We start from the raw sequence: 25901 nt of genomic DNA on the forward strand, positions 1-25901 counted from the left end.
GTGTAGTGTAGTATTCATTCATGTTAGTTACCCTTATCCCTTGTTATGGGTTTGTGCACTGAAGGGTTTGACAGTTATTTTTGTATTTAAATGCACTTTGTAATGTGTCTGGGTCGAAAAAAATTATCTGAATATTTTACTTCTAAAGCGAACACATGTAATGCTACAACTGTGCACTTTTTTTTTTATGCACTTTGAGATGCCTCAGATTCTGTTAAATTAATGCTAATTTGTTGTGTTTTTATGCACTTTTGTTAGATGAACAATGAATACAAATGGCATGTTTTTCATCGCAGTAATATGTGTTGGTTTAAAATGTGTCATTACCCGCTTTTTACAGGCCGCTGAATGTCTGGCCCAGCTGAATTTTGTAGTTATAAAATCTGGCCCAATTGAATGTGTAATTGAATAGCCCTGGCCTAAGTGAATGTGTGTCAGTCTGAATTGACACTGTTTGGTATCACAACGCTGTTATGAAAGTTTCTCTGGTATAAAACGGGTGATGTTGGCATAGCAACCGAAGCTAAACTGACTACTTGCATCCGATAGCTGCAATAATACAAAACAACACGTCTGCCTCTCTCCACAGTGATCGATAACAGCGAACGGATGGTCAAAGTAAGGTACAAATAAACAGAATCACACGAAGCCTGGTTAGTGTTGCCTGACTTTATAAAGTGTGTTTATAAGCACTACTGCTTGTAGGCAGGCATAACAGTCGACCCATGGGAGGTGGGTTTAGTTTCCTTCACGCCTCGACGTAAGAGAGACGTAAGCGACGCCACCTCTTAGCTCCGAAGCTCTTGCCTCTAGTAGACCGACAATTTTTTGGAGCTGGAAGTGAACCCGATTCCGGAGCTAAGAGCCGGCGCCGCTGCGGTGTGAACAGGAAAAACCGGCGCTTTTCAGGCTCCAGCTCCGAGCCGGAGCTGAAAAAGCGCTGGTGTGAAAGGGGCAATAGACGTAAACTGATGGGAGACACGTTGTTTATGTTTTTTTTACTTGGTGGGTAGGTCCTTAGTGATTTCTCGATGTCCATTGGGTCATTTCAGACCATGATGGCTGCCGGCCGAGATTTCCTTGACGGACACACGAATCCACCAATCCCACACAGTGTAAAGTCAAGCTGCTTTGAGCGGCCATATTGGCTACTGTGCCCTGGTTACAGTATCACAGGAGATACCGCTGGAAAGCTATCCTTCCAGCGATTCAGCGGATATCTGAATCATGTTTCTACTCCTTATAATCGAAGATATATGATTAATTACGTAAAATTATGCGCACCTGGACGCGCCCACCGACTCCAGAGGGTTTTAAAGGGATAGTCAACATTTTGATGGGGCTCCTCAGGCTGGTAAATGGACTGTACAGTAGAGCTTCATCCAGTCTTTAAGACCCCTCAAAGCGCTTTACATACTACATGTCATTCACCCATTCACACCCATTCATACAGAGCAGAGCAGTGTACCTTACTCAAGGACCCCACATTCACACACGGTTGCCATGCCATCGGAAGCAACTCGGGGTTAAGTATCTTGCCCAAGGATGCATCGACATGTTGACTCCATGGGCTGGGATCGAACCCACAACCTTCTGGTTGAAAGACGACCGCACTCCCTCGCAGCCACAGTCACCCTGTGTGTGGTGTGGTACATGTTTCTGACCTTAGCCTGAGCATATCCCCTGACTTGGTTAACACACTCTTCCACACATACACTCTCTTACTTGTGGATATACAGGCTCTCAGGCATACATAGACTCACTTATCCACTTATGACTCTCTGGTATGAGAATCGTAATATAATGACATAATGGTATGTGTTGTAAGAGTTCCCTTGCACCCTCTCAAACCTTATAAAGGATGTAATTCAGATGTCAGCCATGTTTTATACCTAATTTGTTTCTGAAGCATCTCTCTTTGTCTGTCTGGCTAGATCCGATGGGAGAAGAACATCACATTAGGAGAACCTCCGGGGTTCCTCCACTCATGGTGGTGGTGAGTGTTTTTACGCCTAATGAATCAAGTTACATTCCTCCTCATGCTGTTTTTCTTCATTCCATCATTGACAATATTAATTAAAATGCTCATTCCCCCTCCTTCTCCTACCATTTTAATGTATCTTCATCTCATTAATTGTACCCAAAAGCTCTTCTTCAGGTAGCTGTTTGCAAATCCGAACACACTCTCCTAAAGTTGTCTATTTCAATGATGATAATATAATCCTACTTACTGCCTCTAAAAATGGACTATTATTTTTTATTTATTGGGCTTTAATGTTTCTGTTTTGCCGTCATGCTTCACTCTGACTGCCTCTCTGTGTGTTGCAGTGTTTTCTGGGACTTGTACTGTGCGGCTCCAGAGAGAAGAGACTCATGCGAACACTCCAGTGAGGCCAAAGCCTTCCATGACTACGTGAGTCTGCACTGATTTCATTGCTCCTCCTGGTCAATCAACACAGGAATCTATGCTGGGAGATGTGTTGTGTATTGAAATATCATGAGTGAATGGAAGGAGATTTATTAAATGAGATACATTGGGAATAATGCCAAATACATTTTTAACAGTCAATCCCTTATTATGACTGTTTTGCTCATGATGTTTTAGTTTTGCTGCTCCTTTAGTCTGAATTAGGGAACAAAACTGGCTTTGGGTTGTATGTCATTACTGACTGACAAAGATTGTTGACACTACACACACTACATACATGCTGAAATTACAGTGGTTTGCATTTTGCTGTTTTCTAATTACGATAATATGCCTAGAAGCCCAACAAATATACCAAAACAAGGATATGGATTGAGAACAGATGTCCAAATAATACATCATTTGGCATTTAGGCCATAAGGTTATGAGGGATACACAACATTTAATCAGTTTCTCACATCCTTTACCATAACAACATACTTAAGACTGTTTGGTTTAAGTATGGCTACAAATTAACTTTATAACCTCCTCCAATGGTTTTATCTTGCAATGAATCGTTGATCAAAAGAGTTGTTTAATTGATTGCGTGTTGCTTGTTGGACGTTTTCCGGCTAAAATATTGGGAGCACATTGCGCTGAGGAGCAGACTGGGCAGGCAGACATTGGCCCATGTGGTGGAAACATTGTTTATTGCTGTGTTTTCTCAGTGTGGCTCCACTTCACTGGTGTAATTCCCACACATCAAGACATTGGTTTATTCAGTCATGCACCATCCAGTAACAGGAATACAGAGAGCAGTGCCAGGGCTCATCAAGTTTTAGATTAGCTAATGACTAAGAGAAAGGAAGTGCGATTCACCTCACAGGAAACTCTAGCTGGAAGGAGACGTTAGGTGTGGGGGGGTCTTCTCTCTCCTGGTTTCTACGTTGTTAGTTTCCCCACAAAGTGTGACTCATCACATTTGTCTATACTGTGTTTTATTGACATGTATTGTTGGAAGTGCACAGGTTCTGCGTAGCCCAGCAGGATCTTCCCTCCTCCCCTCTGTGGTTATCTCCCTCTTCCCTTCAGGCTTGCGGTCCTGCGGAACCGGTGGGGGCCCTCTTCTCTTTTATCTTCTAGGTGTATGTGCTTGTAAATGTGTGTGCATACGCAGGTGATGCTGCTGATGCCAGCGATGATGATCAGGGTGATGAATAGGCACTCCAAGGACGAGGCAGCTATGTGATGATGTCATCCTGGCTCAGAGGAAGGGAGCTGGAGGGCAACACGACCTCAGCCCTGTGAGACGGGAGAGGGAAGCAGGGGGACATGGAAATGAGAAGGAGTCAAAAAGAGGGACATGTTCTTTTTGAATTCATTTATTAATAATAACTTTATTTATACTGCACTTTTCAAAACATAGTAACAATTCAATTCAAATTCAAAACCTTTATTTATCCAGGTAAAATCCCATTGAGATCAATGATCTCTTTTTCAAGGGAGACCTGCAGCAGTAGGTTCCACAAGAAGACATAAACAACAGAACAACAGAACAACAAAAGGACATCATACAGCAAAATGTACAGGGATTACAATTTACATATCTAACCACATGTACAGGTACCAACAGCATCTGATTTTGTAGCATCCAACCGAGCTTTAAAAACATGTAGTGGCACTAGCTTGGTCATTTTCCATTCTTTTTGCAGACTGTTCCATGTTAGTGGAGCTGCACATCTAAAAGCTGTCTTCCCTAAGACAGTCCTAGCACTTGTCACATTTAATAAAACCACAGCATGCGATCTCAGGCAATAAGTAACAGTGTGCTTTACATGGATTAAAAGCAAGCTGTTCAGGCGGCAAGCCGGCAACTGAACATGAGGTCAAACAATCCCCCCCCCCAAAAAAAAGACTATGCAACGTTACAACAATAGCAACAGGAAAACATTTAGAGAATAAAGTCAAATGAAATAAAACAAGGATGTAGATTGAAATTGACTAGTGGCATTATTAATGAAAGGCTTTAATAAAGTGAAGGGTTTTAATAGAATATTTAAAAGATGTCACTGATTCTGCTAGCCTCAGATTCTCCGGCACCACATTCATCTAAAACACTCCGCACCATCAAAGAAAAAACAAAACACATTTACAGCAATTTAATCTAATTGTGCTCAAGACGACAATAAGAGGATATTTGTATTTCTTCGAATCAGATCCGAATCAATTCTATTCAGGAATCATTCTGGAGAATCTTAACATCATTAGCACAGCTACATCTTATTCTTTCACTTCCTGCAGGGATGTAATCAGAGAATTATAATTATACCAATTGTAATTAGACCAAGGTCACTTTCAATCAACTGTTCCAATGCTGCGCTGCGTCTCAGATCCAATCAGAGCTACTACCTACATATCTGCCGCTCAATTAAAACAAAATACGAGGACAACCGCGGTGGCCGTCGTAGGACGCCTTCGTTTAATGCTGGTGTCTCTCATTCCCTCTCCTGACTTTGAGACTGATGGAGATTTTAATCAGGCTTTGATGGTAATTATTTTCAGGTACGTAATTACTGAGTGAAGTCCAAATGAATGGCAAGGTGATGTAGTACATCTGACTTAAAGAAATTGTGTTTTTCTGCACCGTAATTCTTTCCCCGCTCCCTCTGTTTACATGAGCATGAAGTTATACATGCATTTGTGTGCTGTTCATCAGACGATCACATCACACAGGATTAGAGTGTTTGAGGATGGTCTTCTAGGACATTCATCCTGTAATCTAAAGTTAAAAGGGAAAGAAAGAAACGTCGGTTGAACAAAGTGAAGTGCGATGGTGAAGAGAAAAGCAATGTTATTGATTTCCATCCTCAGACAAGGCTTTTCAGGCATCAGAAAGGCCGTTTACAGTTCTGTTAAGTGCTTTGTAAATTGTGTTCTTGATACTAAATGAGCGGTTTCCATTTGCAACGGGCCATGAAGTCATAAAAACGAGTTATTTTTAAACTCTCATGCTTGGCCCGGAAATTGCCTTATTAGAGACAAATGTCAGCTGCTGTTGATTTCCTTTCTTCGAAGAATAAGACATCAATCCATGCAGGTCATCTCATGCTATTCCGGATAGTGATGCGGGATTTAAAGTTGACGGTAGAGAGTTGTCTTCACTAACATTTATGTGTTCTTTTATATAGCTATATTGCAATGTGTCATGATAGTTAATAATGGAGGGAAATATGAAATATTATATGGAATATATATGGAAATATTGGTTCTTAACTGACTGGTTTCTCTCATGGCGCCAAACTTTTGTCCCGATTAATTACTTTGATAGTTAATAAAAATGTGGGCAGATTAAAGTGGAGCAAAAAGAATCAAGCCAGTATGAAATGACTTGATATTATTCATATTGAGCATATTAGCAGCATTACTACATTATGACATTTAGACCTTTTTAAATATGTGCTGTCCTGTTCCATTTAATTGAAATGCAAACTTCTCTATATGGATTGTGCATTGGTGCATGAGTGTGTATTTGGTGTGGAGTTTGGAGAATAATTATACAGTTACTTACTGCTTTCCCTCAGTGGATTTGTCTTGCTATGCGAAAGGAGACATAATTGAGGTTAGGTAAGCAGACTGGCAGATGAGTTAGAAAATAGCGGGAGTTTAGATGAACTAATGAAAACACGGAGTGTTATCTCACTCCTGATTTCAGGAGATTATCAGTGTCCCACACTTGTACTGGTTGTGCTGTGCAGCCTGCAGATAAGAATGAGCTTATTAACTGAAGAAAGTCCATTAAAAAGGAGTCCTCCCTGATGAATCGTAGGTTTTTGTATACGAATTGTTTATTGTGATTTATTTACAGTTATGAATTAAAACAATTTTTGTTGTAAACTGAACTTGGCAGGTTGGTCTGAAGGGTCTTTTTAATGGCTAAACAGTTACCAATATGGCACTGTTTGGGCTTTTAGCTTTACATATTTGTTTCTATTATGTAAATGTATAATTGATTCTCACAGAGGAAAGATTTAGGAGTAGCGATAATATTCAGTCAACCAGCAAACAAGAGGAACAATTGAATGCAACCAGGCAACGCATGCATACTCGTAAGGTGACAGGCAGGATGGCCATTAAAAACAAATAAATAAATAAAATTAGGACAGACCGAGAGATAGGCAGTCTAGCTGGAGAATAACCCATAAAATCCCAGCAAATTCTAAAAATGGTTCAACACATTGTCCAACTATGTTACCTTATATTGAATCTAAAAAAGTTTGTTCCTGACAAATTGAAATATGATGTTGGAGTAAGGTAATTGAATTTAGTCCAATTAAGGTTTGTAATGCTCCTTTTAGCCCAGCCAGAGAGAAGTCTTGATACCTTTGAAAATGTATTTTAAAATGTACATTTTAAATCATGGCTTTACTTCAATAACTAAAAATGATTTGCTTAATCTATAATCATATTTATTATCTTATCTGTTTTCTTCACCAACGTATGACTTCAAATGTCTTGTATTCAATTTACTAGAAAAAACTACAAAGAAGCTGAGTAGCTGTCTTGATGATACAAATAGTTGTGGATTCATTTTCTGTAGATTGACCACTGGATTGGTAGACACATACTTTTAACCTGTGATGCCTTAAATGTTGTGTTTTACATACTAGTTTGTATTGTAGCAGTGTGGGCATACTGTGAGTTGTAAGCATTTTCTGCAAGAACAAAGGAAGAAAGAAAAGTTGTTTAGTATACACATTATATTATAAATAATTAATTATCTGAGTGTCTATTTGCACCCGGGTGTAAATAGCCAACCCAGTCTCACGGCATTTTGTGTTATAGTCACGAGATTTAATCCATTGATTCGTGTTCACCAACACGATTTCCCTCTTTTTTTCGTGTCACACAGAACGATTTTAAAAGCAATGTATTTCTATTGGTAGTGTGTTTCGTGCCTGCAGCACGTCTTTTTGTCCGGTCGGGTCTTGGAAGACCGGAAGCTGTGGGGTTCATAAAAACATGTTCTTACTCAATATTAAGCCACGATTATTGTTTTTATTTTAAATCATATAATGTCGGACTTTTGTTGCCGTCTGTGAGGAAAATAAATGGTGCTCAGAGCCTCAGAATACTGAAATCAGTATTTTTTAAATCTTTTTTTCCTTCTAATTTGTTATATTTTTCTAAATAACACACTGTTATTTACTCAACAATAACACACAATTATCCTCGTTTTTATTTATTTGTTTGATTCTATAATCTCGGGCTTTTTTGCCGTTCCTCAGGAACTGAATTTCAAAATGAAGTCACCGGAATATGTAAGAACATGTTTGTATGAACCACACAGCTTCCGGTCTTCCAAGACCCGACCGGACAAAAAGACGTGGTGCAGGCACGAAACACACTACCAATAGAAATACATTGCTTTTAAAATCGTTCTGTGTGACACGAAAAAAAAGGGGGGAATCGTGTTGTTGAACACGAATAAATAGATTAAATGTCGTGACTATAACACGAAATGCCGTGAGACTGGGTGTAAATAGCATTGTTAGCTACGGACACCCGGGTGCAAATAGCATCTGCCTTATATTATACAGTATATATATTTCTGTCTTCTGCCTTTAATGCTCTCATGACCCCTCAACTTTAGAGAGACCTCTGTTTTTGCTACTTGGCAAACTCCAGTAAAAACGAGTGTCATTGCACCCCACTGACTGCAGATAGGCAGCAGAGTTACAGGCGAGTATTCAAAGCGAGGAGAGCCTGGTATCAATGTGCGGTATCGCTGTGGGAGATAGCAGGCGCTCTGCAGTTAGAGGGGAAGAAGAGATCAAGAGGCAGCGCCAGCAGCAACCCCCTTTGATAAAAATGCTCTGTCTCATGCTGCCAGGTCTAACATTCACACTCTCTCACTCATGCATGGAAATGTATTCACTCTGCTCAATTTAACAGCAGCAGAATGCATATTCTGTATTGATTGTACAGCTCAAGGGTAGCCACACTTGTAAACTTGCACTACAACACAGGACTGTTTTATTCATCTCCATCATGGTGCAGAAACACAAGGGCATACATACATACAGTCTGTGTGACTGAAGGACGGAGAGGTGCAGTGGCCCTGGGGCTTAGCTGAAAACACCTCCTGTCTGCGATGAGAAACATGCACTGTACAGTATGAATGTGAGCTGTCACGCTAAACAGAAGGACACTCATACACACAGTTTTCACATTTATTTAGCTTTCTGTCATTTTAGTGGTACAAGCAATGTTTCTACAAAAAAAAGGGTCTTTCCCCGACACACTTCTTTGTAAGTACGAATGTTTTGCCATTTATAGCACAATATTTTCCAGAAAGTTGCAATGGAAAAAGTTGAATTATGAAGTAAACACTTTCTGACTTTATAGCCCACTTTTTGCCAGAACATTTTTTTTTATTATTATTATTATTTGTTTGCCGTGAAATACAGTGAAAACATTCTTGCGCAGGTCAAAATGTCCACTTTGGACAAGATTATATTTTCGTTATCTAATATTGTCCAGGGTTCTGTCTTGTCTCTGCACTCTGTCACAGAAATTATAATATTGAAAGAATGCTTAAAAATGTTTCAAATCACGGCTCCTTCCTAACCACGGGAATATAATCTCATTCAGAGCTTCTCTTGTAATAATTCCACCTACATTTCAACTTTGAAAAACTTTTCCAGCCTTCCATCGAAGCGGAAACACCCAGAACTTGTTTCTGAGCCTTTATTGCATAGTGTTGCAATTACAGCCAGCTGCTTCAAACCTTTTGAAGATAATATGACCTCTTACTGGAACAAATTATAATCTGATTATTAGTTAGTTCCAAACAATCAGTTATTTCCCATTGTGTTGTTATTCTTATGAGATTAGTGTCATTTATCATGAAATAATTGATTACAAAAGGAGCTGCAAACTGCATCATAAATCCAGTCATTCCCAAAATCGTGTTGAGGTCTGATGTTTCACTATCCGGATATGGATTAGCATAAAAAACAAACCTGAGAGGAACGGCTGGATTCAGCGGGGTGAAATGCAAACTTATATTTTGCACAGTTGGCTCCGAGCATTGTGGGTAACAAGCAACCAGTGGAGAACCAATGGGGGTTGGGTAGACCCCCAGTCTGTTTCCAGGGAAACAGAGACCTTTCTCCTCTCTCTCTCTCTCTCTCTCTCTCTCTCTCTCTCTCTCTCTCTCTCTCTCTCTCTCTCTCTCTCTCTCTCTCTCTCTCTCTCTCTCTCTCTCTCTCTCTCTCTCACATGCTCCCATGTTCCTTCTCGGCTGTGTTGAGGAGGAGGGAGATGTGGAGGTGACTCACTGTAACATCATTGCCATGGCAATAGAGAGTGAGACTTGTGTAGAGGGAGTGAGGGGAGGGAAAGATCGGGAATGGTTGTCACACTCTTCAACAGTTTTAGAAAAATAAAAAACTAGGGACAATGCACATTTTAAATACTTACTGCATGCTTACATTAAATTGCATATGCTTTACTTTTTTTTAGGACAACCTTGCTCTGTCCTCCCATTCCCCCCCTGTCCGTCCCCCTCACTCTTCACTGCTTCATCCTCTCTCTTTCCCATCAGAGGGTTTTCTCTCATGTATCCTCTCTTTCTGTCTCTGTCCTCTATCCTTCTGCATTACTCTTTATGTCTCTTATCGTCTTCCTTCCTCTTTCACTTGCCTATTGCTCGCAGCCCTCTGGTCTCAGAGGAGCATGTTTTCCACCGCTATGTTACGCTGAGTCATGTCATATGCATGTTTAGACACGAGCAAGGTGGCGTGTTTATGTGATGTTGACATATGCAAGCCAGCAGGCAGGGGCAAAGTCGAGGGCATGATGCAGAGTGAGAGGAGAGGTTAACTCGGGCCGACAGAAGAATAGCAACTAGTTTGACTGCAGTTCATATTATTGATTATGAAATGAAGAGGCTTAGTCAGTTGCATATGTTGTGTGTTTGCAGCAGTTTGAGAACAGTGATATGGTGAAATAGCTTTCATTCTTGCATCTTCAAGAATATGTTTATGAAGTTCAAATTGGAGTCAAAGCAGATGTGTGAAATATTTAAGAGGCAGGGATGAGATATTTTCGTTTTAAATACTTTTTGAACATTGGACACATTGTTGAGTTAAACATCCAGTCTTTCCTAGCCCGGCCGGGAGGGGCGTAACAAAAATGCTGCAAAGTTTAGACAGCAGCAGCCGTAAAGGTTGTGTGTGTTAAAGGGATAATACTGAGTAATCCAGAGATTGGTCTGTAGAAGAAGCAGCGGGACTACGGCGGGAGAGCACGAGGGCAGAAGATTGCTGACACAATGAGACCAGCATGTTATCTATTTGACCCCAACTAACCCCGGTGTTTGTTTGTTTGCTGTTGGAGACACTCATGTCCTTATCTTGTGCTGTCTCTTATGTCTGCCCATCTAGCACTATTAGACTTCTCAATAGTTCTTCCTCTGACTGATCAGCCTTTGTTTCAACGGTTCTGCCCATTTTCTGATTCAAATCCACTCTTCAATCTCCATATATTTTTCATATAATTGGAACAATTCAGAGTTAAAGACCACAGCATCTGTGGATTCAAGGTGAATCAATATTCTGGCTTTGCATCGATCTCCCATTATAGGAAAGTCGGAGGCATCGTCTCTAGCCGTGGTGTTTAAATCTTCCTCTGTGTCTCCCCCCTCTCCTCCCCTCTGTGTTCACTACATCTCCCTTATCTCCCCCAATGCCGTTAAACCAACTGAGATAGTGGTGGGAGACGTGTGGCTATACCAAGCACCAGAGAGACTATCATTTTCAGCTCTGTATATTTATCTGACAGTGCATCGGCCCCCAGCTCCACCTCACATGTTACACAGCTCCTCACAGCCTCAGAGGTGTTCACAAGGGTCAACAGTGACAATAGGGATTCCCAGACTGTACAACAATCCCCCTTCCTGTAATCACCCAGTGAGACCAAGCTAATTAGTGATGTGCTGCCGTTTTACCTTGTAATCACATGTGCTGGTGGGAATTCTGTTGTATGGGACAATGTGCTGCTGATAAAGACTGAAAAGATGGAGAAGTTCAACATTAGGAGTCAAGGCAGGTTTAACCTCTTCATCACCCGGGACGGGTGGCGCAGTGGTCTGTGCATCTGATCATCAGATCAAGGGGAGTGCTGGGGAACTCCAGTTCGAAACCCGCTCCTGCTGCCACTTGTGTCCTTGGGCAAGACACTTCACCCGGATTTGCTCCTGTGGGTATTGTCCACAGTACATGTATGATATCAATGTGTACTTGTAAAAGCGCCTCTATGACTTCGAGGCGTGAAGATGGACGGTGTGGTGCAGTGCGCTGTGCAATGATCATCAGATCAAGGGGTGAAACCGGCCGCTGCTGCGTCTGTAAAGCCGTTCTGTCCTTGGTCAAGACACTTCACCTGAACTTGCTCCTGTGGGTATTGTCCACAGTACATGACCATTGCATGTATGTGTAATGTGTATTTGTGAAGCGCTTTGAGCGCTATAAGGAATTAATTAATTATTATCAAGGATGTCCTATGCTTTTCTCTGTATAGGTTGTTAATACACTACACTACAGTAATGTGTGAGAGATTGTCCCACAATTGCCCCACTTGCTCCATCTTAACTGTTGTTGGTGACTTCAACAGTTTACCATAAATCAGCAACTTAGATTTTTTCTTATTGTTAACAAACCTAAAGAAAATACCAAAACAAAGTGTCTGTTTACAAGGTGTGACTTAATCTCTTTTTTACATTCAAAGACTAACTGGTTCCTAATCCAATCTTTAAAGGCACAATGTGTGGGATTTTCCTGAAAAACAATGAATAGATTCTGTTGGGTCTGGGTCTGGGACATTTCTGGCCCTTAACCTCCAAATAAAACGGACAGAGGTAAATTCCAAAACAAGAATAAATTTGAAGTCGGTCTCATCCCTCTGGTCACTCAAAAGAAACTACAATGTCCTTGTTCTAAAAAGACCTGAAAAAAGAAAGAAACAAGATCCATGCTGTATGAAATTGGCATACAATCCAACAGACAAACACATATGGACACACTCACAGAATATATGTATTTTTCTTGGCAGCTTGCACACAGCAAGATATTGTTTCTAAACAGCAGAGATCAAGTGCACAAAGAGAACACGTTTTCCTCTCACTGTTTTACTGGTGTGGCATATGGCGTGTTTGGGTTTGGGGAGAAGAAATAAATGTTTTTGAAATGCCACAGGGGGATTTTAAGCCTATCAGCCTTGAAATTAAAAAGTGAGTTTGGCTCAGGATTGGACAATGGAGCGTGTTGATCTGTCTCTGGTCACTACGGGAGACTTTGAACAATACATGGATAAAAGAAGAGACACATTTCATCTTTTATCTGTCTCTCTTACTTCTGTTCTGCCTTTTTCCATTACAACCATGAGTTATAGACGCACTCTAGTTATGGATTTGACAGTGACTGACAGGCTACAAGTTATTTTCTGAGCGTACACACTAATGCGGAAACTAATCTTCTTATTCTCTTTCCGCTCTCTTAAATGTGTGTGTGTGTGTGTGTGTGTGTGTGTGTGTGTGTGTGTGTGTGTGTGTGTGTGTGTGTGTGTGTGTGTGTGTGTGTGTGTGTGTGTGTGTGTGTGTGTGTGTGTGTGTCCTAGTATTACTATACTTGTGGGGACCTACATATGTTTACACAGTCACGTGTGGGGACTCGCCTCCCTTATGGGGACAAATTGGAGGTCCCCATAAGGGGAATCATTAATTTTAGGGTGAAGACTTGGTTAGGGTTAGGCATGTGCTGGTTATGGTTAAGGTTAGGATAAGTCTCCAGGAAATGCATGTAAGTCAATGTAATGTCCCCTGAAGTGTGTGTGTGTGTGTGTGTGTGTGTGTGTGTGTGTGTGTGTGTGTGTGTGTGTGTGTGTGTGTGTGTGTGTGTGTGTGTGTGTGTGTGTGTGTGTGTGTGTGTGTGTGTGTGTGTGTGTGTGTGTGTGTGTGTGTGTGTGTGTGTGTGTGTGTGTGTGTGTGTGTGTCTCTTTTTTCCACCTCCCCTGTTCAGGAAGTGGACTAATGGCATTTGAGAGGATGGAGGGAGTGGGAAAGAGGGAGGAGGGAAAGAGTTCCTTCCTGTGTGGTGTGTCATGTGTAGATCCTGTTGTACTGCGTGTGGCCTTGAGACACAGTGGTAAGCCTTTAACACGCCACTATTGTGGGGATTATTGGACATTTCATAGAGCAAAACAGTTATTTGATACATTTTGAAAATCATCAATTATCTACTAAGTAAGAAAGTAAACATTTGTCCCCACTCTCTGTAAAGTAGTTAAGTAGTTAACAGGATAAGGCTTGTGTTAACCTATTCTATAACTGGTATTTGTTATTTAAATAACGAATACCAGTAATCTGTCTCCCAATTTTTAGATTGACTTGTCTGCCTGTGGTTCTTAACTCCAAGCCCACTCATCCCTACTAAAGATATATTATACATCTTTAAATAGTGTTCACAATTGTATAGTTGTCTTTTTAAAAGAGGTTAAGACATTTCTTTATAACAATATGCACATCACACAAAGTATGAAAATACTCATTTTACATCTATATCTATCTACAAATATAGATATGTGTATAGATATGAGTATTTACTGCAGCAGGATAGGGAAGGGTTTGTAGGATTTATTGAAAAGAAAAATATAGAACATAACAGACCTATCTTTGAGGTCTACTTTCATTTGTTGCATGACAACAAATGTGTATCGGGTGGTATATATTTATTTTTTAAAGATACAGAGCTAATTATTTAAAGGTGGTAAAAAAGACAACGGGCGATGCAGGTTGAGACCGTGTCAGCGAGGGAGAGATAAACAGACAGACGGAGAGAAAAGGGGAAGATAGACACAGACAGCCTTTTGAGATTCCACTCACGCATCTCTGAGTGTCTCTCGGTCTCTGAAGAATTGAATGAAAATGACTCCCCACCTTCTCTCACACACACACACACACACACACACACACACACACACACACACACACACACACACACACACACACACACACACACACACACACACACACACACACACACACACACACACACACAAAAGCGCATTACGAGTAGACATTAGCCACAAACACAATCAGTAAACATATAGGGATGAAAGAGTTTGCAAGTTATCTCATTAAGTATTACTGAGCCCTTTAGTGTGATGCGATTAAGAAACTCTGATTAGGTTGTAAAGTAGCGAAGTGCAGTGTAATTGTACTACCTCTCAATGTCTTCCTTCAACTGTTTTTGTATTTGAACTTTACAAAATGTGTTTTCAATCTACAGTATATGGTACCTGGTTTTTTGATCCATTATGAGCCAATAGCAAGTTTCGATCATTTTAGATGAATAATTCAGTTGTGGCTGAAATCTCTCTCCCTCTTTGTTTTCGTTCTCACATACAGAACCTGTACTTGAACAACTTCATTTCAATCTCGTGCATTGTCCATTTGATATTGACATATGATACATACCAACGTGAATGTCTTCTTTCTTTGTATGCATATTCAATATCTTGGTAATCCTTTACCACCTACAAAACATTTTGGAAAGAAATTCCTTCATACAAATCCATGAACACTGGAGATATAAAAACACTTTACCATGGTTTAGAGCAGTGGTTCTCAACTGGTCAGGCCTCGGGACCCACTTTTTACTTGGTCAATACATCGTGACCCAACATTTTGAAGCACTCAAAACTATTCAACAAAAAATCGTGCTGTAATATATACGCTTTTCAGCATACAATATTAATAAAAGTGAAGTACAGTGCTTATATCCCTTATATCCCTTCACAGAACTAAAGTATGCTTTTAAAAAAGGTTTAATGAGATGATGGAATCAAAGCTGAACTATATAAAAAGGCACACATGCTGAAAACCCAACCCCAGCAGGGGGGTCTGGGGGGATTCTCCCCCAGGAGATTTTTAGAAATACTAACAAACTATGCATTCTGGTACTCTGAGAAGAAAATAAATAAATCTATTACTACCCGACATATTAATAATATGTTATGCCATTGTTTGTTTTTCACTTTGTTCTGACATCTTGCTGCGAGAAGAGTAAAGAGGAGATAGTCTGTGTGACTTACTTTAAATTGTGGATAAGGGTAGATAGCTCCCATTGTTCTGTGACCTGTCAGTCATCAGACCGGGGGTCATATTTCATTATGTGTTCATTTGTATCTGAAGTTGTACCCATGGATGTATAAAGAAGAGTTCTACCGCCAAGTTATTCTCCGTGGGGACTTCCGGCAACAATCTTGATTCTGATTGGCCAGAAGACTCGAAAAAACATCAGCAAAGATATTTTATTGAGAAGATGATCACTATGTGACAGAAGTTTTCAACACCGTTTATGGTCTCCGGTACTTCCAGTCCAAAGCCGACTGCTTGCACAGCGTTAGAAAATCGGGCCTTCAAAATAAAAGTTTGACTTTTCCCCCCCAAAAAAAGAAATCCAATTTTTATTTTTTTTCCCAATTTTTATTTTCTTCACTCACACATCCGCGACCCACTCGAAACGGGTCCGCGACCCACCAGTTGAGAACCACTGGTTTAGACCGTGGACATCAGTAGGCTATCTGTTGACACATCAAATTCCCCTCATTTTTGGATACCTGGTGTTTGTGGATGGCAGTGCACTTTGGTGATGTTACAGCGCTAAGGACTGAATCTGTTGTTGTGTGTGTCTGGTGTACTGTAGAGTTCTCCTGCAGGGGGTGGTTTGAATAATTTATGCAACAGATGAGTTTGCCAGGAGATGCAGGTGTTCAGCTGAGGACATGCAGGGCCGATGCAAAGCCTCAGGTTTCATCACAAACCCATTTTGGGTACAACGCCATCGACTACGGATGTAGGGATCATTGTACACTACAAACCACAAAGACAAAATCATTGAACGATTTGATCACTCTTGAAACCAAATGACAGACAGAAACAGTGAAGAAAACAGAGAATAAAGGGAGAAGGAGCTCCAATCTAAAACATCAAAGCAGATAATTAAGCTGGTATAAAGAGAGCATTCAGATATTTCATATTAGATTGAATATCTCAAAACATTTTATTAAAAGTACTTCTTAAATTACGTGAGTTTCTGAAATCATTTGGGTCTTACAATTTGTTCTTGATTTGAATCTGCAATCATCCATATAGGTCAAGTGCAATATATATTATCAGCAACACTGTTTATGCTTTAAGAAAGGTATACATTCTCACCACACGATTCATTGTTTTAAACAATAATGTGTACTATCAAACAATGTGTTAATGTGTAAAACCACCAGCTGAACAGCTCTGGTCCCTCGCACTCGGCCTCGTCACAGAAGTGTTAAAGCTGATCTGAGAGGAGTGTAAACGATGGACTCACTAACAGTGGGAAACAGTGTGTGTGCGGTTGATGTTTGCGAAGGTTAAGTGCTGGAATATGTTGAGCTTTGCTGGAAATCAGTATTTAAAAATAACTGGCTAACAGGAATTCATTGTGTCTAATCCAGAGTCATTTACAGTAGTATAATAACAGACATTTAAAGGTGGGGTAGGTAAGTTTGAGAAACCGGCTCGAGATACACTTTTTGTTATATTCCATGGAATGCTCTTAACATCCTGATAGCAATGAAGATCTGAAGTGCTTTGACAACAAATCCATAAAAAAAATGGAATCTGTGGAAGCCGTAGTACTGTAAAAAGCACGACCAATCATTTTAGCCGGCCCGGCTAAAGTAACTGGATGGCCTACCTGCCTGTCAGCCTTCCATCTGTGCACAAATGTATCTCGTGCCCTCATTGGTCATGTGCGCGTTCGTGTGTGTTGGAGGAGGGGCTCTGTGAGGAAGTGGCACATTTTCTCCGGTTGTGTATTTTCAAAGTCTAGCGCACTCGAGCTGTTTTCTCCAAAATTACCTACCCCACCTTTAACATTAACTTTCCGGTCACTATGTTAAAGCCAAATCAAGATAATTGCACCAATCTGCAAACTCAATTATGAACAGCCATAAGAGGAGTAGTTTTTGAATGGGGGAGGTACAGTTAAGGTCTAAGCATATCAGCATGTTTAATCTAACTGTTATCAACAGTTACACAAAATCGTTACCATTAGGACAAACATTAAATGTTGCTTAAATCTTTCTCTTTTACTTTCTATAAGTCAGCAGATAAAGGTAGTTAGTGAAACCAAGAGGCATGAGCATGTATTGAAATATTGAAATAAAGACCAAGTCTTTCCAGTCTTTAAAGATACCAGGTTTGTATGAGTCTGCACATCCTTAAGCTCTATTGACTGCTTGCCACTTTGAATGAATATTGTAATCATGCCTGTCAGTCCAATTGAACTGAGTTTAGGGAGTATTATCTCAGTGCTTGGGTATATAGTAACACCCCTCTCCGACCCACTGTGAGTGCACTCTTAGTTGAGTAACTCACATGTATTATTGTAGGAGTCGAAGGTCTGGTTGGACAAATTTTATTTAAAAACTACTGTTTGTGATGAGGTTCAGGATTGTGCTGATCACTGGAAAATTATCTCACAAACCACACATAAGGGAAATGCACAGTGCCAGAGTGTGAGACACTTTTTTTCTACTTTGAAGCCAGATTTTGTTATGTTTCAGACACAGCCAGGCCAGCTTGTTTCCTCCTGTTTCTCATCCTTGTGCTTAGTTAAGCCAACTAACTGCTGGCGGTAGCTTCACAATAACCAAACCAACATGAAATTGGGTAATTTTATCTCACTTTTGCCAAGAAAGCAAATAACTATTAAACTACAAAAGCTGCCCAAATGTTGACCAAGCATCAGTGTGCAAACCATGTGATTTGCCCAACTGAAGCAACTTGGAAAGAAACATCCACAGGCTTTGTGAATCAATGTGATTTACCTCAGATGTTTCTAATCTCATTTGAATCTAGTTTGTCATAATCAAGAGAGGCCGTCAGCACCAGAGGAGTTGTTGTGTTGTTCCCAGCGTTGTTTGTGTTTTTCGTAGGATGAGGGTGGTGCTGGTTTTGGGGCAGATATATCCTGACTGTTTTTTTCCTGTTTTTTTCTTGTTGCTGTATTTGGAAAATGCTGCTTTGTCAGCAGGTCAGGTAGATTTGTTTCCCTCCCCCAGCTTTCCTTTTCCCACACAAACAAACATTAAGTGCACTCCCATAGACACACGCACACATACGCACAAACACAAACAAACACACACACACACACATATATATGCACACTCGTAATCTCTGCTTTGTCCTCCTTTCTCCTCTTTCACTCCCTCTCTCTCTCTCTCTCTCTCTCTCTCTCTCCCCCTTCTCTGTGAGGGAAGGCAAACTCAGCAGACCTCCAGGCTGCCAGGGAGCAAAGGCATTATGGGTAATCCAGGTTGCAAAAAGGAACAGGGAGAGAGGAAAAACACTCACAAATTCACTGGTTTCACTGCTTTAACACCGAGATACAATATCCATCCTTACATTCAGCTGCTGAGTCAAGTACGAGCTCCGTTTGCAGCAGAATATGGAATCAAAGAGCTGCATCCTTTGCCCTGTTGCCGAACATTAACGTTTGGGAACATGAACGACAATGAGGGAGGCCGGGGGGGGGGGGGGGGGGTAGCGAGGGTGGTGGGGTGGAGCAGAGGAGGATACAGGAGTGTCGTCAGCCGGCTTTTATCTCCGCTCTGATTAAACCTCGTTCCTGTCTGACCTAAAAAGTCAGCTGGCGGAAACTTCAGAGACCGTGGGTGAATTTCACTGAAGCTCTTTACGCCAATGCCGAGAGAGCGAGAGCGAGAGCGAGAGAGAGAGAGAGAGAGAGAGAGAGAGAGAGAGAGAGAGAGAGAGAGAGAGAGATCAGACAAAATAGGACAAAGAGTGGGCAGATACTTTGAAAAGAAATGTGTGCAGACATGCTGTCAGTATGTGCTCACTGTTATATGTGGATGTATACTCTCATCAATTTACCAGTTATTTGGTCTGTAAATGTCATGAGGAAGAGGCCGATGCTGGGTGGTAACTCTGGGTTAGTTAGTTAGTTAGTTAGTTAGTTAGTTAGTTAGTTAGTTAGTTAGTTAGTAGTACACTGCCTCAGGAAGTAGGCAGAGGCTGAGATGTCCCAGAACCACTCGTCTGGGAAAGCACAACAAAAAACACAAGGTTTAAAAATAAACGTGACGGGCAGGGTATCTGCAGAAACAGGAAATATCCCACTGAGGAACAGACAGCAAGTGAGACATGTGGGAAGACCCTTGTATTGTTTCCTTTGTGGCATGTTTGGAAGAGGTACTGTACTGTACGGACTGAAAATGTACTTTAAGCGTCAGAATTAAAAGTGTAGTTGTCATAACGCAAACACAATGCCCCTGTGAGTGTTAAACTCATATGTAAAGTTATTGGATCATTTATATTGCATTGATACTGGTGGCTGAGTTAGAGCCTTTGCAGTTTTAACTTTTTCATATTATATTAGGTAGAACTTTTTTTTAACAATGCCTCATATTTGATAAACTCATCACATATAACCTTACTCTGCAAAGAAACTAGAGTGTACATTAAATAGCTGAGTTAAATGTGCAATATTATTCAAAAGTGCAGAGGAAGTAGGACTATACTAAAGTATGTAAAGGAACCACTTGTAATCTTGTTATCAAACTTCCCCTGGGGATTCAGATTCTGATATATAGAATGTGCTCACTGTAAATACTACATGTAACTTAATGTTGTTACTTTCAGCCACTGATGAGCAGAATTGTGTTGAATACCAGCAGACTGCTTTGAGTTGAGACTTATTTCTCTTTCTTTGTTTGTGTTTCGTCTCTCAGAGTGCTGCAGCGGCTCCCAGCCCGGTCCTCGGGAGCCTTCCCCCAGGAGAGGGCATGCCAGTGGGACCAGTCCCTCCAGGGTTCTTTCAGGTAAATGGTACACACACACACACACACACACACACACACACACACACACACACACACTCACTCACTCACTCACTCACTCACTCACTCACACACAACAACAAAACTAAAAGTGGGGAGAAAAATATTTGGGTGTTTAGGCCACTTACAGGTACATCTTACAGAGGGGCGGTGGTGGCGAAGTCCATAGGGACTTGGCGTGGCAACTGGAAGGTCACCAGTTTAACTCCCGGAAAGACCAAGTGCGACAGAGGTGTCCCTGAGCAAGGCACCGTTCCCTACACTGCTCCCCGGGCGCCGTACATAATGGCAGCCCACTGCTCCTAACACTCGGATGGGTCAAATGCAGAGAAACCATTTCGTTACATACAGTGGGGCAAAAAAGTATTTAGTCAGCCACCAATTGTGCAAGTTCTCCCACTTAAAAAGATGAGAGGCCTAGGTATACCTAGACTATGAGAGACAAAATGAGAAAAAAAAAATCCAGAAAATCACATTTTTGATTTTTAAAGAATTTATTTGCAAATTATGGTGGAAAATAAGTATTTGGTCAATAACAAAAGTCCATCTCAATACTTTGTTATATACCCTTTGTTGGCAATGACAGAGGTCAAACGTTTTCTGTAAGTCTTCACAAGGTTTTCACACACTGTTGCTGGTATTTTGGCCCATTCCTCCATGCAGATCTCCTCTAGAGCAGTGATGTTTTGGGGCTGTCGCTGGGCAACACAGACTTTCAACTCCCTCCAAAGATTTTTTATGGGGTTGAGATCTGGAGACTGGCTAGGCCACTCCAGGACCTTGAAATGCTTCTTACGAAGCCAGTCCTTTGTTGCCCGAGCGGTGTGTTTGGGATCATTGTCATGCTGAAAGACCCAGCCACGTTTCATCTTCAATGCCCTTGCTGATGGAAGGAGGTTGTCACTCAAAATCTCACGATACATGGCCCCATTCATTCTTTCCTTTACACGGATCAGTCGTCCTGGTCCCTTTGCAGAAAAACAGCCCCAAAGCATGATGTTTCCACACACATGTTTCACAGTAGGTATGGTGTTCTTTGGATGAAACTCAGCATTCTTTCTACTCCAAACACGTCTAGTTGAGTTTTTACCAAAAAGTTCTATTTTGGTTTCATCTGACCACATGACATTCTCCCAATCCTCTTCTGGATCATCTAAATGCTCTCTAGCAAACTTCAGACGGGCCTGGACATGTACTGGCTTAAGCAGGGGGGCACGTCTGGCACTGCAGGATTTGAGTCCCTGACGGCGTAGTGTGTTACTGATGGTAGCCTTTGTTACTTTGGTCCCAGCTCTCTGCAGGTCATTGACTAGGTCCCCCCGTGTGGTTCTGGGATTTTTGCTCACCGTTCTTGTGATCATTTTGACCCCATGGGGTGAGATCTTGTGTGGAGCCCCAGATCGAGGGAGATTATCAGTGGTCTTATATGTCTTCCATTTTCTAATAATTGCTCCCACAGTTGATTTCTTCACACCAAGCTGCTATATTGCAGATTCAGTCTTCCCAGCCTGGTGCAGGTCTACAATTTTGTTTCTGGTGTCCTTTGACAGCTCTTTGGTCTTGGCCATAGTGGAGTTTGGAGTGTGACTGTTTGAGGTTATGGACAGGTGTCTTTTATACTGATAACGAGTTCAAACAGGTGCCATTAATACAGTTAACAAGTGGAGGACAGAGGAGGCTCTTAAAGAAGAAGTTACAGGTCTGTGAGAGCCAGACATCTTGTTTGTTTGAAGGTGACCAAATACTTATTTTACCGAGGAATTTACCAATGAATTCATTACAAATCCTACAATGTGATTTCCTGGATTCTTTCCCCCCATTCTGTCTCTCATAGTTGAAGTGTAACTAGGATGAAAATTACAGGCCTCTCTCATCTTTTTAAGTGGGAGAACTTGCACAATTGGTGGCTGACTAAATATTTTTTTGCCCCACTGTATACCTGTACTACGTAATGACAATACGTTGAATCTTCAATCTTAATTAGGTAAAATACATACAGTAATACTTTTATTTCCATATGTGAGTATTTCGTTCATGATGCTGTTCCTAGATCTCACTCACTTAACTGTATGTGTTATTGTACAAAGTCTCTGTGAATAATCAGCATGTATCTGTGTGTGGGAGCACCAGTGTGTGTTTTCTCAAAAACGGAGAGAAAAGAGTCTGACAGCGAAAAATAAATGTCTCGCTAACAAAAAGTCACACATGCAGCTTGGCCCCAGATCCTCTCTGTTCTCCATCAGAAGGACTCTGCCAGTCGCACATTGATTAACTGACATTATCAGTCAAACTCAGACGCTCACATCTGACACACAGATCAATATCCTTCATAGGCATTTCTCGACTCCGCTTTCAAAAAAATTCCAAACATCCTTCGCAATCTCCCTCTGAAGATCAATTGATCTTTGGAGACAAGGTCTTGTCGAGACCTATCGGTTACTGAAACTCAACATTTACCAGAATCCCGGTCGTCTGTCAGGCTCCATAAACTGATTAGCATTTCGACTGGATGTAGAATATCATCTAAAGCAAGCTGAATTTCACTGGCAAAAATACATGAGGATCTCAAACAAAGCATAGCAATGCCCTCAATATTATATCCACATTTTTTTACTTCAACTTCATTCATTTATGCATTCATTAGGAACTTTCTCTGTAAATTGCTTGTATTTCTTCATGCAAGTATGAAAACAAATTGTAAGCTACTATAGTACTTTAATAGACTTAAAGCAGTGTAGTTGTGTATCTGGGAGATGAGAAGAGGTGTAATGAGGAATAAAGACCCTGATGAAAACAAGTGGACCATTGCTCTCTAGTGGCAGGTTGTTGCGTTGCTTCTCTTACTCTGCAGGCCTTCCTGACCACAGTGGTATCAGCTCAGCCAACATAGCAGAAGCATTGCTACTGTCTGTGGTGAGGACAAACGAAAACCCACTCCCAGCTGCAAAAGAGATTCTCACACCCGCTGCCAAACAGTTTACACATACACTGACATCATTATTAACCGACCGCCGCTTTTATTATCCCATACTTTTTCCATAAATACAATCCAATGAAAGTGTGGTCGGCTTCCTGAATTGACTGTCATGGAACTGTTGTTAAAGGAAAAGTGCTGTGGTTGGTTTTCTGTTTTGAACAATGACTCTTCTTTTTTTTCTGTGAATGGGGTTTTAAAAAATAAGCTATGATTCATTTTCTTGAAAATAAGGGCCTTTTATTTTTGTCATATTATTTGGTTGCATCTCTTAATTTTGTTATTTCAATAAAGGTGTATTGATATAGATGTATTTCCATTATATTCTCCTTTCTTAAGTATGTAGCGTTTTTTAGATTGTGAGATAAATAACCCAGAGTAACTGAACATGCATTTATTCTGTCATTTCTTTCAGCCGTTTATGTCACCTCGATACCCCGGAGGACCCAGACCAACTCTCAGATTACCCAACCAGGTAAGAGCCACACTGACCCCTGCAGGCAGCAGACAGTACTGTGAATAGTGGAAATGGAAAGTGTTTGTGTGACTGTCACTATAATGCTGGTGACGCCTCCTCCTCCCTCTGTAGGGACTGGGAGTCCCAGGCAGCCAGTCTATGTTACCGAGTGGAATGGACCCCACACGACTGCAAGGTATGCAAACACAACCTGTATAATAAATATATTGCTGAGTCATAACCCATTTACTCAAAGGACATCATTATTTTATCTTTTTCTTTTAAACCAAAAGTATTTTCTGTGGACACACAGCTTGGTAAAGCCCTTAAAAACTGACATCCTAGAACTATGAACAAGTAAAGCTGCATGAAGGCAAAGTGGTGCTTTGACCTAAATGCTAATGTTGCTCACAATGACAGTTTTTGGCGAAGTTTTACTTGATAACTGCTAGATAAAACCTTAAAGTCTGCAACAAAATCACAAATGTCATCATCACACCATTGGTGCTCTGGTGGAAAATGTTAGGTGTCACCAAGTCATTACAAAATATGGAAATACATTCAGTCATCTTCAAGATGTTACACACACACAAAACAGAACTAACAACCTGATTGTGGGACTGTAGTAAAGATCCATTCTGGTGCTTTGGCGGATTTGTTCATAGGCAAAAGCTGTATTAGTCTGTGGCCACACTGACACTTGCAGGGTGAGTTTATTAGAAGTCAAGTCTTTTAATTGAGAGTAATACACAGATATCTGTTTATCTTTAAGTACACGCCTATTCACACAAACGACTCACTCCTTCAGAGAACACATATAAATGATGCACAGATTAAAAAACCTAACTTGTTCAGTTACTGTTAAACTGCTGTAACTAAACCTGAACTTGTAAATGTTACATTTAGACACACTTCTAAACATCTCAGACAGGGAATGTATGTCCTCTCAAGGTTTTGAAACACAGTAGTGATCAGACAAATGTGTGAAACACATGCTTGATGAGAGATAGAGTTAAAAAACGTTCCACCTCTCTCAGCTTAAAACTAGACCATAAAGATACACATGGCCCAAAATAGCTGACTGAAGAATAGAAAAGTCATCCAACGTGGATACACTGCTCTGGAACAAACTGATGGCTGATTGTAGTTTCGTATGTTTCAGGACATCCAGGTATGGGAGGTTCGATGCAGCGGATGACACCGCCCAGAGGCATGGTACCGCTCGGGCCCCAGGTATGGGACATGGTAATCTTTAGGGAAATGTACAAAGAATTGGTTCTGGTAGTTCTCGTAAACATAACTAAGGATGTCTGATATCTGCTTCTTAAGGGCTATGGAGGTGGGATGAGACCACCACTTAACGCCCTGGTTGGTCCTGGGATGCCAGGCATGAACATGTGAGTGGTATCAACATAATGTTTCTGCACACACTCAATGTAATCCAAATTACCCTCTCACAGCTGTCTCAATTAGAAGGACAACATTAAACAGCAAATATCCTGAATCTCTCACTACAGTAATGTTTAATTACAACTTTACTTTATTGTTTTGGGAGTAAGGGGTTTGTAAGTTGAGCTAGAAGACAGCTTTCCTCTATTTCGTCTTCTTTACCCTGTTCCCTTTACCTCTCTGGCATCAGGCGGACATGTTGTTGCCAACTTTGCCCAAATGAATTGGTAACAAAGAGGCTTGCCAAAAGCCGACGACTAAAGTGTGTGTGTGTGTGTGTGTGTGTGTGTGTGTGTGTGTGTGTGTGTGTGTGTGTGTGTGTGTGTGTGTGTGTGTGTGTGTGTGTGTGTGTGTGTGTGTGTGTGTGTGTGTGTGTGTGTGTGTGTGTGTGTGTGTGTGTGTGTGTGTGTGTGTGTGTGTGTGTGTGTGTGTGTTCCAGGGGACCGGGTGGGGGCAGACCTTGGCCAAATCCTCCTAACTCCAATTCGGTAAGTGACCTGACAAAATAAAAGACACCAAACAAAAAAAAAGTTACTTCATTTCTTTCATGATTACCCTTTGTTTTTTTTCAGACCCCCTACTCTTCTGCATCTCCAGGAAATTATGTGGTATGTATGTTTGAGTTTAAACTGTCATTGTTCACTAGCTGTACA

At 41.0% G+C, this 25901-nt stretch overlaps 1 protein-coding gene across 3 annotated transcripts in view; it reads left to right on the top strand.

The window, feature by feature from the left end:
• The window catches only part of LOC117452729 (single-stranded DNA-binding protein 2), a 63601-nt gene that overhangs the window by 34202 nt on the left and 3498 nt on the right, over positions 1-25901 (top strand). For 2 of the 3 annotated variants that reach the window (XM_071204400.1, XM_034091466.2), the window contains exons 3-11: positions 1935-1996; positions 2329-2413; positions 20261-20350; positions 23758-23817; positions 23932-23995; positions 24962-25044; positions 25129-25196; positions 25688-25736; positions 25821-25856. In XM_071204400.1, coding sequence (XP_071060501.1) covers positions 1935-1996; positions 2329-2413; positions 20261-20350; positions 23758-23817; positions 23932-23995; positions 24962-25044; positions 25129-25196; positions 25688-25736; positions 25821-25856 — 597 coding nt within the window. The remainder of the gene's footprint in view (positions 1-1934; positions 1997-2328; positions 2414-20260; positions 20351-23757; positions 23818-23931; positions 23996-24961; positions 25045-25128; positions 25197-25687; positions 25737-25820; positions 25857-25901) is intronic. The other variant, XM_034091468.1, reaches the window with a different exon arrangement.

Source organism: Pseudochaenichthys georgianus, chromosome 9, assembly GCF_902827115.2.
Source record: "Pseudochaenichthys georgianus chromosome 9, fPseGeo1.2, whole genome shotgun sequence".
Lineage (NCBI taxonomy): Eukaryota > Metazoa > Chordata > Actinopteri > Perciformes > Channichthyidae > Pseudochaenichthys > Pseudochaenichthys georgianus.